A 13,848-nucleotide genomic window follows, 5' to 3' on the forward strand; every position below is an offset into this window, starting at 1 on the left:
TGTTAATAACTACCAATTGATTTTGCATGTATGTATATGCCACTGGGTGCAGCAGCAGAGGTTCTGGATCAGATCTTATTTTATGTCACTCTTTTGGGAGCTTGAAATAACATGGATATTTGTTATTTCAAAAATTTATTATTTATTACTCACCCTCATGCTGTTCCACACCCATAAGACCTTCGTTCAACTTTGGAAGACAAATTAAGATATTTTTGTTAAAATCCGATGGCTCAGTGAGGCCTGCATTGGGCCATTTCCTCTCTCAAGATCCTAAAGGTACTAAAAACATATTTAAATAAGGTCATTTGAGTTCAATGGTTCAATATTAATATTATAAAACGACAAGAATATTTTTGGTGCGCCAAAAAAACTAAATAACGACTTATTTAGTGATGGCCGATTTCAAAACAATGCTTCAGAAAGCTTCGGAGCGTTATGAATCAGTGGTTCGGAGCGCTAAAGTCACGTGATTTCAGCCGTTGGCGGTTTGACACGCGATCCGAATCATGATTCGACACAAAAGATTCATAATGCTCCAAAGCTTCCTGAAGCAGTGTTTTGAAATCGGCCATCACTAAATAAGTCGTTATTTTGTTTTGTTTTTTTGTCGCACCAAAAATATTCTCGTTGATGTCTCGTTGATAATATTAATATTGAACAACTGTATTTACATGAACTGATTTTTAGTACATTAATGGATCTTGAGAGAGGAAATGTCATTGCTGGCTATGCAGGCCTCACTGAGCCATCGGATTTCAACAGAAATATCTTAATTTGCGTTCCGAAGATCAACGAAGGTTTTACGGGTGTGCATGAGGGTGAGTAATAAATGACATTATTTTCATTTTTGGGTGAACTAACCCTTCAAGTGCTTCTTCCGTTTCCTTCTCTCTTCACATGTTTGCTGACGGAATGTGAGTCCTCGTTTGTGTTTTTCATAACAGTTTAATACATGAAATGTTTATATTTTACAGAAAAATGTGAAAGACAGAGTTAGCATTTATTTATGCGTTTCTCTGTGTGTCTGCCCGTCATATAGTATGGAGAGCAGAGCAGACACGTGGATATGTTTTCTGGTAAATTTGGTTTTGTCTCCACCCTATGGCCAAGAATGATACTGCAGTATTGTATTCATTTCTATGGTTTTATCATCCAGACTAATTACCTGTTGGCATTGTTCTGGTAGTCTACCTCACAAAATAAAGTGAACCTAAACATGAATTTTGACTTCATAATGTAGAATTTATCTTGTCTAGCTTGCTTTCTATAAAGAATGACTGATTGTACAGCTCCAAATGTTGCAATAAAATGGTGCAAAATAATAAAGTATGTAATAAATATGCAAAACCAACCGTCTTGTAATAAACAAGATCTGTTTGTCACCACCAAAATAATCAATTAATATATTTTAAGCCAATAGACCTTACTTGGATTACTTGACTTTTTCTAAAAACATGAATAAGGTCCTTCAAACACAAATAAAATTATGTTGATTGTTCTTCATGTTTTTGCAAATTTGAATTTATTACATTTTGTTTTGTTTAAATCTATTATAGTAACTAACAGGGACGTGCACAGGAATTTTGAGGGGCAGTTGCTCTGACCTAAAAAAGGGCACAAAAAACATAGCCAAAGACGAAAACTAAGGACATTTAAACTATAATTTTATTTTGTTTTATTTTTTTGGTTAGTTAGCGTTTTTTTGTAATGCCTCGTTTTTATTTTTATTTCAGTTAACGACGATGTTTTTTCCCACCTAGTTTTCGTTTTTTCGTTCGTTTTCGTTAACGATTTTAACCTTACTCACCTTTCCGACAACGTTAAGTAGTCTCACCCGACAACCGCGACAATCTCCTTCTAGTGCCGCTCATGCAGGCTCAGCTCAGGTGCCGGTCGCGTGCCACGTAAACAGAGTTTACCCTTCCCCTACTGACTTTCACTTTCGGACGGGTGCCCGAATATGGAAGTGAATGAGGCTTTTGCGATTTTTAAAAAAAAATTTTTTTTTATCTAGGCCTACGTGAAATTCTGCATCCATTGTACGATTTTTTTATTTCTTTTTTTCCACCTCGGAAGGGCAACGTGAGTCGAGAAGGGCATATGGGCAGTTGCCCGGGCAACCTGAGCAACCCCCCTGTGCACGTCCCTGGTAACTAATTCAAAACTGGTCGTCTGAATATGCTTTTGTCCTGTTACAGAATTATGCAGAGACTGAACAATTGTTTTCTGCAACTTTATCCGTCAGTCAAAGTTGTATAAGGTATAAACTGTATGCATGACATTTATAACCACCTAAGTCAATAAAATATTATCAATATTTATTGAGAAAGATAAAACACATGAGAATAAATTAAACACAAAATACAACGTCTCCTTCCCCGGATAAATCATTGTTTGTCCGCCGCCACGAGGAGTCGCTGTGATTTATTTACACAGCACTAAGCGGAGGTCACGCATGCGCACAAACTATTTCCAGTCATTTCGACGGAGTGGAGGATTTTTGTCCTCACTATCAGCTCTACATCACCTTTATTACACAGTTACAGTAACGTCATCATGGATTTGGACAGTGGAACTTATGAACCTGGTTTTGTGGGCATCAGGTTCTGTCAGGAGTGGTGAGTTTAGATGAGTTTAATGTCTGAAAGGTTTTATACATTGCTGATCTGATGAGTGCTTGTTTTGATGGCACATATCAATCTCTCTCTTTCCACAGTAATAACATGTTGTATCCTAAAGAGGATAAAGAAAACCGCATTCTGCTCTATGCTGTAAGTTATTTGTTGGCATATCTGTTTGCATGAATTGTCCTTTAATCCAAGGGAGAGTGTTGTTTAATCAGTGTGTGTTTTTATGATTTACATTGTTTCACTCGGAAGGATTACAGTTTGATTTAATTAACATATATGTTATCTAACTAACTTATGATTTGTAATGTATTAAGCTAACTTAATAGAAGCACTAAGAGGCTGATGGTGTTCACAGAAAACTGTATAAGAGGTTTAGCAGAGGTGAAGTTTTCAGACAGGTTAATGCTTCTTCCTGACAGAACAAGTTACTTATGTGTGTCCATGTATGTTTTTCAGTGCAGAAACTGTGACTATCAACAGGAAGCTGACAACAGCTGCATCTATGTGAACAAAATCACCCATGAGGTTGAGTAAGTGTCTTACTATATTCTTTTTTTACAGAGACAAGGCAAAAGGTATTGGCATTAGGCATTTTATGCAAAGAAGCCATCGACACATGCCACTGTGTTTAGTGGCAATATTCATTCAAGTCACCCTTATATCAGAATTTACCATTCTTATTTTTATGGTATATTGCAGTATTATAAATGAATTTTCGGTGCACATCGTTATTTTTATTTTTTAAATTATCTATATGCCCCTGTAATCTCTAATCAAAATAACTTCTCTGATGACACCTTTACCAGTGTGAGGGCGGTGCAACCTGTCACTCACATGAGATCGTAGCTTTACCAAACCACAACAATCCAATCAATTACTGATAGACAAAATCAAGCCCCGCCCTACATTTTTTCTTGTTCTTGAATCAGTTTCACATGGATATACATCATAATAGGGAAGAAAACACTGTAGTGATGGGAAGTTAGGATCATTTTTACTGACATGGATCTTTGAATCTCGTTCAGCAAAATGAACAAATCTTTTTCAAGTAATTTCATTCATTTCAGTAGAATATAATTAAAATGTTAAATTAATAGCCAAATTCGCCCAAAAATCTTCTACGTACGCAAACATTGATCACATAATGAATACGAAAAAAACAATAATGCAGCCGAGGCCAAATTATGAGAAACAGAAATGACTAATAAATTCATTGTTCAAAATGAATAAATTGCTCTTTGAGACTACTCGCTGTTCCTGAGTCATATTAAAGGTGTCCTAGAATTAAAAATTGAATTTATATTGGCATAGTTAAATAATAAGAGTTCAGTACATGGAAATGACATACAGTGAGTTTCAAACTCCATTGTTTCCTCCTTCTTATATAAATCTCATTTGTTTAAACGACCTCCGAAGAACAGGCGAATCTCAACATAACACCGACTGTTACGTAACAGTTGGGATCATTAATATGTACACCCCCAATATTTGCATATGCCAGCCCATGATCGAGGCATTACACAAGGGCAGCCAGTTATTAACGCCTGGATCCGTGCACAGCTGAATCGTCAAACTAGGTAAGTAAGCAAGAACAATAGTGAAAAATGGCAGATGGAGCAATAATAACTGACATGATCCATGATAACATGATATTTTTAGTGATATTTGTAAATTGTCTTTCTAAATGTTTTGTTAGCATGTTGCTAATGTACTGTTAAATGTGGTTAAAGTTACCATAGTTTCTTACTGTATTCACGGAGACAAGAGCCGTCGCTATTTTCATTTTTAAACACTTGCAGTCTGTATAATGCACGAACACAACTTCATTCTTTATAAATCTCTCCAACAGTGTGTAATGTTAGCTTTAGCCACGGAGCAAAACCTCGAACTCATTCAGAATCAAATGTAAACATCCCAAAAAATACAATACTCACATAATCCGACGCATGCATGCAGTATGCATGACGAACACTTTGTAAAGATCCATTTTGAGGGTTATATTAGCTGTGTGAACTTTGTTTATGCACTGTTTAAGGCAAGCGCGAGCTCGGGGGCGGAGAGCGTGAGCATTTAAAGGGGCCGCAGGGTGAATCGGCGCATTTCTAATTATGCCCCAAAATAGGCAGTTAAAAAAATTAATAAAAAAAAATCTATGGGGTATTTTGAGCTGAAACTTCACAGACACATTCAGGGGACACCTTAGACTTATATTACACCTTGTAAAAAAACGTTCGATGGCACCTTTAAAGATTCCTTCAAAATAAAGGAAGCGTTCATGATCGACCCATCACTACAATTAAAAGCAATAATAATAATAAAAAATACTTTTGTGTATTAACTGCTTTTTACATTGTGGTAAAAAGGACTATAGTAAATAAAATTTCAATTTACTTTTTTAAAATAAATGCAATGTAGAGAATCTGTGTCACATCTGTGTTATATTGGCACTAAATGTTGTATGTTGTTGATCACGTAAATGGCTCATTCTAAAAAAATAAATAAAAAAAACCCTCATGGAATAAATGTATCCATAAATTTATTGTGGATCTCTATGAATACTGCTGCATGCTTGTTGGTAGGTCAGTATAAGTTAGTTCAACATTGGAAAGTGCAAGATGAACAAATTCCAAATGGCATATGAATTTTGTAAATTGCACAAGTTGTGTTGTTATTAATTTTGAAAAAAATGTTATTTGTGCGTAACAAATTATCACAATATTTATAAAGTACTTGAAAGAAACTTTTAAAAGTTATTAGGGGTGGGAAATGCCAGAGTCCCCACAGTACAATATTATCACAATACTTAAGTCACGATATGACTTTATTTCACTTGTAAACATTTTACGATATGCTAAGTATTGTGATAACATTGCGATTTATTATCTTTTTTCAACTGCAAATGTCCCCAAAGGACAACTTTGTCCACATATATTTTTGTCTAAGAAAAATTTGATTTTTATCTAATAAGATTCTCAGTCTGTTCATATCCATCTCCTTCATTCCTTCCTTGTTCAATATTTTCCTTTCTTGTATTTTAGACATTTTTAATAGAAATTGGTTATCAAATAAAAATGTTTGCACATTTTAAATGTTCTCATTAATCTAAATCTATTTGTTTTTACAATAAATGTTGCTTTTTACAAAGAACAAATAACTTACTCTCTAATGAAGATGTCGAAAATGACAGTATTCAGTTATGAAGCTGGACACTAGATGGCACTATGTGGTTAATTTCGTTCGTGAAATATGCTGTATAGATCCCCCCCCCCACCACCTAATTATATAAACATATTACAATATGCACATATTACAAGTCGGTCTGTAATAATGCTTACAACAAAGACTGGCTTAAAGATTTTTTTTCAGAAAATAAGATGCTATGCAATAAATATTGTTCTGCTTTTGAGTGCGTACGTTACACCATCAATGCAATGTTTCAACATATGGCGGCATGTGTTAGCCACTAATGGAGGTGCCACAATTTATGCAATTTCCACTGGGCATGCCACTCAAAACTAGATGTGTTTCTCAACATAGCGACATGTGCCGATGACTTCCATGTGTAAGATGCCATGCCACTTAATGTTATCCAAAGCACAAATGCTCCAGTGATTAACTCTGATTCAGTTATTCTATAATGTTTATCGGTTGAAGATATTCTTCTAGACACCTCTAACCTTGTCTCGTCCCTCTTCTCTGCAAGTGAACTCACTCAGATCATTGCAGACGTGGCCCAAGATCCAACACTGCCTCGGACAGAGGACCACCCATGCCCAAAGTAAGTGTTAAATACATTTCTTGATGTAGATGTTTATTAATAATGGTAATTCCCATAAGCTCCCATGATTAGCCATTTTAAAATGAATCTGTGATTTTTATTTTTATTTTATTTTTTTAGGTGTGGCCACAAGGAGGCGGTGTTCTTCCAGTCTCACAGCATGAAGGCTGAGGTAATGACAAGCACAATCACTGTTCTCTGCTGCTCTTCAGCAGTCGCAGACCCATGTGTCTTGATAACTGCTTGGTGAACAGTGTTTTCCTCTACTAACAGTAACTTTCATGTACATTATACATTATATGCACATGACAGATTTTGTGACTATATTTTGGTGTTCTCAAACAGACTATAAATGATCTAAAATTAATTCTTTGTGAATTTTAATTACAGTTATATCAAATAATATCTAGCATAAAACTGAAATTTAAGAGGTGCGTTTTGATTTTCCGAATGCAGGACGCCATGAGGCTTTACTATGTCTGCACCGCCCCACACTGTGGCCACAGATGGACTGAATGAGAAGGATAAAGCCACGAATGTCAATAGATGAGGTGTTCTGGGGTCCCGTGTCACTACTGTTCCATTCCTACAAGTTATTTTCTCAGTTCAGGAGACATATGTTGTGGAGTGGACGTATCTGGTCTGTGACCCAACTGTAGGTCACTGATGCATTTGTGAATAAAACGTTGTTTAATTTTAGTTTTTCGATCTTACACCGATGCACAAACACCAACATGAAGCCAGAGACTCATACTTTTCCCCAAAGTGTTTATAGTTTGTCATTTTAATATTATACACTGTATTTTTTGAAGGTTTGTAATAAAAGATTACAAAAAGCGAGTTGAGTTTTCATTCTGAGGTTCGGATAACAGATACTGTTTTTTCCATGGTGGCTTAGAGTAGAAAAAAAATCTAAATAAAACCTAAATCTTGATATGACTCAGTGCGATTATCAAATCGCATAGGCTGTGATTTAATTAAATAAATATGTGAACTGTGTGTTTCAGAGTGAATACAGAACAGCACTGTGTTCTTTTACACACAAGCTGCTGATGATTGGTGTTTTCAATGTTTCAGAGCGCATGGTTCACATTAAATGCTGCTCCACACAAACCCATATCTGCATCTGCTCTGAGTTTGGGCTGTTTATTTGAAATTTGGGCTTTTTATTTGTGCATTTGAAAATGCAACATGCTGCAACCATCCTCAGAAATTTGTAATGAGAAGCGCTTATAACCGGCTGTTGTCAACAAAAGAGAAGTGTTAGATCTTATTTGAGGCCACTGTTTCAGAGAACCTTGTCTTATGCTGCTTTCCAGACAGCTGGGAATTTGGATTTTCCCTCCTCCTACTTGGAAATAACATCTGAAATGCCTAACCCTAACAGATCAATCAACCCTGACCTCAGTGAGACAGTCGACGTCACTTCCAAGATGGTGGCAAATCCTGCTTGCTGCTTCGAGCATAGCGTGGAACTACCTAGAGTCAAACAAAAATTAACATTAGACATTTAAGGTCTTTGCACACTGAGTGAAATTTTCACACTTTGTGTCAATCACGTTGACACACTGCCTCCAAAACTTTCGTCTGTCATAAAAAAAATTTGGATCGGGTTTGATTTTCTGTGTTTTTTGCATCCACAAAAGTGACAAGTGATTTCTAGTGGCAGAAATTACATATTGTGCCTTTAATTTTTGCTTTCCAAAGCGTACACCAGCATTTATTTTTATTTTTTTTCTGTTTTTGCTAGTTTACACAATAACCTTGAAATGCACTGCTTGTGTCATTGGGCTTGATTGATCTGAGTTTACATGTCGGATGTCAGACTTTGAGCAGCATTATTTCTAAGTAGTGGGAAAAATCCAAATTCCGTGCTGTCTATTAATTTGGATATTCCCACTTCCAACCTCTTTGTGACAAAGAAAAGGACAACAAATGTGCATCAAGTGTATTTATTAATAAATTAAGAAAGCCAGTATGCTGCATCGGTATAGGCCCTTATATTCTATATTCTTGTTTGTATAATACTGTTGTATTTTGTACAGTTTTATGGTAAATGTAGAAAAAAATAACTTAAAGGTAGGGTAGGCAATTTCAGAGAGGCTAGCAATAGCAGAATGCTCCCCTAAGCCACGCCTCCTCCAAAACACATGAATGTACACAGCTAGAGCAGCAGAGTCTGCAAAGTGTCACGAGAGACTGCTTTAAACTACCTCTCGTCTCAAAGCACATAACATTACAATAATAACAAATGTAAACAACTTACAGAGCGTTGACATGTACCACCTGACTGCTGCAGATTCATGGCGTGAACAGCACAAGCGCGATGTTTTGGTTCAGGAGGAACTGTAAAAGTCAATGACATCAACAGACTTGCGCCTTCTTAAGTTGCTCATTCACGTGAGGTTGCTGTGCTGTGTGGTCACGAAAACTTAGCATGTGCATGTGTTTTTAAGCACTGTGGTTTAAAACAAGTGATTTTAAGACTTTGAATCAAAGTCAGCAGTGAAAGACAGCTAATTTCTCTATGTGCGCGAGAGACTGTTTCTGAGTGCTGAGAGATGCAGACACATCCGCTGCTCACAGAGTGCATGAGTTGTTATGAGTTATGAGTTGACATGATAGTTATATTTGACACTTTATTGGTCTTGAACGGTTAAATATACATACGTGTATGTGTCAAAATGCCCATATGTTTGCAAGTATCCTCGAAAACACATACTGTGTTTGAAATCGCCCCCATACCCTTATTCACTATTCCCTACATTAGTCCACTAACATAGTCCACTTGAAGGAATGAATGAAAACGAGTGAGTGAATTCGGACACTGAGTGCACCGGAAGGGTTGCCGCTTTTGCATAGTTTGTGCTTGCTGTTATTAATCATTTGAAAAGCAGCTCAAGTAGTAATGAAATAATTTATCTTGAACTCTGTCATGAAAACTACCATGTATAAACCTTAATTAAACAATTTAATAATGAAGTAAAAAGGAATTTATACATATATGATATTACGCTGTAGCCACATCGGGAAGTGGATGGATTGACTCAGCTGTGGCCATCATCTGGTCAGATGCGGGAATTCGTTCAGTGTGCGGCGCGACTCTCACATTGCATTATGGGTATTCTCTAGCCATTGGCTGCATCCGAAAACCTAGACAGCTGACTTGCTGCCTATGGTAATGACTTGTAAGGCAGCGTTTGTGCATGAAGGCACCTCACAAAATGGACAGATTTCTGAGGCAGCATAACAGTTTAATTACCTACAGCAAAATAGTGCGAGCTTTTGTGAGACCTAAACAAATTTTAATAACTACAGTAGTAATTTCACGCTAGAAATGACACCAAAAGTGGAAAATGTTGGTAAAAAACGTACATTTACACACAAAATGACCAACAAATGCAACTTTCGGATGCCTTCTTTATTTTTCTAGCTCAACTGTCACAGAATGGAACGCACAGGATTGTGGGATATCAAAGGCAGCAAAGGATACATCTATGCAAAATCGATCAGATGAAGGGATCTCAGGAAACAGGATTTCAGACATGCCTTGATACCTTCCTACCTTAAAAGTGTGCTCCAGAGGCAACATTTTCCAGTACACTTGTTATTGCGATGCATTGTGGGATTGAATGAGTGCACTTGGTAACATCCACTATGGTTTTGGACACCACTACAAATAGCTGTCCCCTCAAAAAGTGACCTATTTAAGGGTATAAGGAACAATTTCAGACACAGCCACAGTCATTTAAATGCACGTGTTACAGTATAATGGACCCGGGCAGCTCTTAAGTGAAAGAAATGAAAAGTGAGTGAAAGTTGGATGGCTTGAATGAACTGCTGGTCTGTCCTTTGTCAGCTTGGTCTTGTCTTTGTTTTGTTCTTCTTGTTACTCCATGGTTACTTTTTTTTCTTACTAGTTTTTTGTCTTGTGTTATGACTATTTAAACTTAGGTGTTTGTCCCACCTCTGAGAGGAGTTCTGGCCAATCAGATATCGTCTTGTTTCAAAAGATGGCTTTTCTTCACCCCCAATCAAAAAATAAGTGTTGTATCCGGTCTCTGGAATTGCCAGCTTCAGCAGAGAGTACTGATTAGACAATTTCTATTAAATAGAATATGATACATTTTACGCAAATTTCATTCAAGCCATGATTTAAAGGAGAAGAAGAGATTAAAATGTATATCAAACACAAAATACTTTCATACAGCCATTCAATAGTTTTAAAGTTACATGAGTTGTGGGTGCTCAAAAACATAACTGGTGTGGGATTACAAATTTTAAGAACTGTTTAGGATCTGCTGATCCTACATCCTGGCATAACCTCACATGAAATACTAAGGTGAAGTACATCAGGGACGTGCACAGGAATTTTGAGGGGCAGTTGCTCTGACCTAAAAAAAAAAGGGCACTCCCCTACCAACCACTCCCCTAACCCCCCCCTCTAATAATTCAACGGCCCGTCGTCAATTATTCCTTACTTGAATCGCAGTTTAAATAGTGTTTTGACATCGACAAGGTTTTCACGAGATACCAACCTTTCGCGAACTTGCTTCCAACACTCGTTCTCATGAAGGCGCGCGCGGTGTGCACGGAGGGGAGGCGTGGTGTGCGCGCGCGAGTATGTGAGAGACGCAGGGAAATGAAATGCAGTTGAACGTTTGCTCTATGAAAGACATTGACAAAGACGAAAACTAAGGACATTTAATCTATAATTTTATTTTATTTTAGTTAGTTTTGCCAAACACACATTACAGTTTTGGCTAGTTATCGTTTTTTTTGTAATGCCTCGTTTTTATTTTTATTTCAGTTAACGACGATTTTTTTTCCCCACCTAGTTTTCGTTTTTTCGTTCGTTTTCGTTAACGATTATAACCTAACTCACCTTTCCGACAACGTTAAGTCGTCTCACCCGACAACCGCGACAATCTCCTTCTAGTGCCGCTCATGCAGGCTCAGCTCAGGTGCCGGTCGCGTGCAGCGCTGCAGCCACGTAAACAGAGTTTGCCCTTCCCCTACTGACTTTCACTTTCGGACGGGTGCCCGAATATGGAAGTGAATGAGGCTTTGCGATTTTTTTTTTTTTTTTATCTAGGCCTACGTGAAATTCTGCATCCATTGTACGATTTATTTATTTATTTTTTTCCACCTCGGAAGGGCAACGTGAGTCGAGAAGGGCATATGGGCAGTTGCCCGGGCAACCTGAGCAACCCCCCTGTGCACGTCCCTGAAGTACATTGTGATTAGCATTTTGAGGTAAAGATGACGACATTCTAAGGAGATCAAGGCAGTCTTCATGCACTTCCTGACCATTTGGCATGACAAGCTCAAGAAACAGCAGTGCTTTGGTCTATATGATAATGAAAAGGTATGGGCGATACTGATTGGATTAGCACCTATGAATCAGAATCAGAAAGAGCTTTATTGCCAAGTATGTTGTTTACACATACTAGGAATTTTTTTTTACTGACAGAAGCTCCACAGTGCAACAGAGTGGAATGTCTGCGCGTCCTGAAACGTCTAAACAGCGCTGCCGCTCTGCCAACTACAACATTCAACAAAACGTCTGAATAATCGAAATCCGGTAAAAGATTTTGTGGTGTGTACTGCCGAATGTTCAGCAGTTCATCCCCGGTAAAACTGATGGTGTTTGAAAAACAGAAAACAGGACAAACACTGAAGAGCTAAGCACTGTGGCTGCCATGCGTGGCACCATCTTGATCTTGACCTATGCATGTGAATGACACTGTTATGCTGATTAAATCATGGCTGGGAAATGCAGGGAATGGGCTGATTCCTGCACTGCATTTGCATGCTTTGTTTAGATTGTCTCTACCTCTACTCTATGTATCCCTCCCCCTTGAATGTATATGAACTACCAAGTACACTGCCTTAGTTAGACTTGATGACTGCAGCTACGGACAACACGTGTTCTCAGTAAAGAATCCTGCTGAAGATACATCCAAGTCTCCTGGTCTTCGCATCTGAGATTTCCAACACTGGTTACAGGTAGTATTATATAAAATGTATGCAGTTGAAAGATGTTTGATAAGTCCATTTCAAATTGTTTGGAACAATTCGATGCAGTTTTAGTTGTAGAAAAAGTCTTTGTTGGTTGGTCTGTAAAGTTAGGTCACTCAGAGAAACATGCCTGCATTGTCTCTCTGTCTCTTTTGATCTGGAGATCAAAGACTCTTTATCTTCTGGTGACCATCTGGTTGCTACAAACAGCTTAAGTTTGTCACCTCTCCTTCTTGTGTTTCTGCTCATCTCTTTTTCTGTTCTATTCTTTCCTTCAGTGATTCTGCTTGATAACAGGCTTATTAATAAAATATAGATGACTCTATATTTAATATACACAGATGTTATGGCTCAGATAAGGTCCAGTTTAGGTTTATTTCTTTGCACTTGGCTGACATGTGGCATTGCTGTGGCCTGCTTGTGGCTCAGATCTGGCAAACAGAAGCGGCCCACACAACCCAGACAACAACATAGTGTGGCCTAGATCCAGGCCGTCATTTCATGCAGCATGTGGGCCAGATCATCATTCCACATTCCGACAAAATGTTGTTATCTGGTTCAGAATGGACTTCATTGAGAAACAGAATGCAGTTTGCGCATCATGTTAGTTTTCTTTATTTTGCAAAAAGAACAACATTTTGTTTTTACTGTACACAAATAAAAGAAGAGATTCTGTAGTTTCAATTGACGTATTACTTTTGACTGTATGAGAAATGACGGAGTATTTTAATTTGATTTTGCTGCTATGTGAAAAAACGCAAAACGCGCTGGTGCGTTTCCCAACCCCTAAGTGTTAAAACTATTCTTCTAACAGATCAGACATTCTGAATTTTGATTTTTAAATACATGGTGAGAATTTTATTTTATTTATTTATTTATTTTGACCCAGACATCAGGAATCAGCATATGAATCTTAACAATGGGAACAGTTACTGTCACCATTGTTGAGATTCATATGCTTATTCTTGATGTCTATTTGTGTCTAAAGTTTTTTTCCCCATTCTGTATTTTAAAAGTCAGAATTCTGAATTTTTGATTTGTTGCAAGAAAGCATTGTTGGTGAATATGATCTATTAGTAACAAATATCCACTTTTAGTCAGGATTAAGGTTAAAAAATTATTCTACTTTATGATGATGAAAATTATATCACCTGGTCATCTTTTTTCTGGTTTTCTTTGCAAACAAATTATTTTATTTTTATTTTTTGTAAACACACTGTTATAAAGAACATAAACTCATATAAAAAGCAAAGAATCAAACTGCCCAAGTAAATAAAATACTGATCACCATGATGGTGTCCAAACAGTTTCAATAAAACATCAACATAAACCTCTGTTAATTCTCAAAAAGAACTTCTGTAGATGTATGGCAGAAATAAAGTCAATATGGTTAGTAATAAGTAAAGCTGGTAATGC

General features: G+C 37.2%; 1 protein-coding gene across 1 annotated transcript; it reads left to right on the forward strand.

Annotated features, from left to right (window-relative positions):
- Positions 1-2,445: 2,445 nt before the first annotated feature.
- polr2i (RNA polymerase II subunit I) lies at positions 2,446-7,251 on the forward strand. The gene is made up of 6 exons (XM_048169294.1): positions 2,446-2,621; positions 2,720-2,774; positions 3,090-3,163; positions 6,337-6,411; positions 6,532-6,583; positions 6,868-7,251. Exons 1-6 carry the CDS (start codon positions 2,560-2,562, stop codon positions 6,928-6,930), a joined length of 381 nt encoding a protein of 126 aa, XP_048025251.1. The 5' UTR covers positions 2,446-2,559; the 3' UTR covers positions 6,931-7,251.
- Positions 7,252-13,848: the final 6,597 nt, after the last annotated feature.

This window comes from Megalobrama amblycephala, linkage group LG19 (genome assembly GCF_018812025.1).
Source record: "Megalobrama amblycephala isolate DHTTF-2021 linkage group LG19, ASM1881202v1, whole genome shotgun sequence".
NCBI classification, from domain to species: domain Eukaryota; kingdom Metazoa; phylum Chordata; class Actinopteri; order Cypriniformes; family Xenocyprididae; genus Megalobrama; species Megalobrama amblycephala.

Coding starts and splice junctions, on each gene's coding strand:
- polr2i (XM_048169294.1), top strand. CDS start 2,560: ATGGATTTGGACAGTGGAACTTATGAACCTGGTTTTGTGGGCATCAGG. Junction 3,164..6,336: donor AAAATCACCCATGAGGTTGA/GTAAGTGTCTTA, acceptor CTTCTCTGCAAG/TGAACTCACTCAGATCATTG. Junction 6,412..6,531: donor GAGGACCACCCATGCCCAAA/GTAAGTGTTAAA, acceptor TTATTTTTTTAG/GTGTGGCCACAAGGAGGCGG.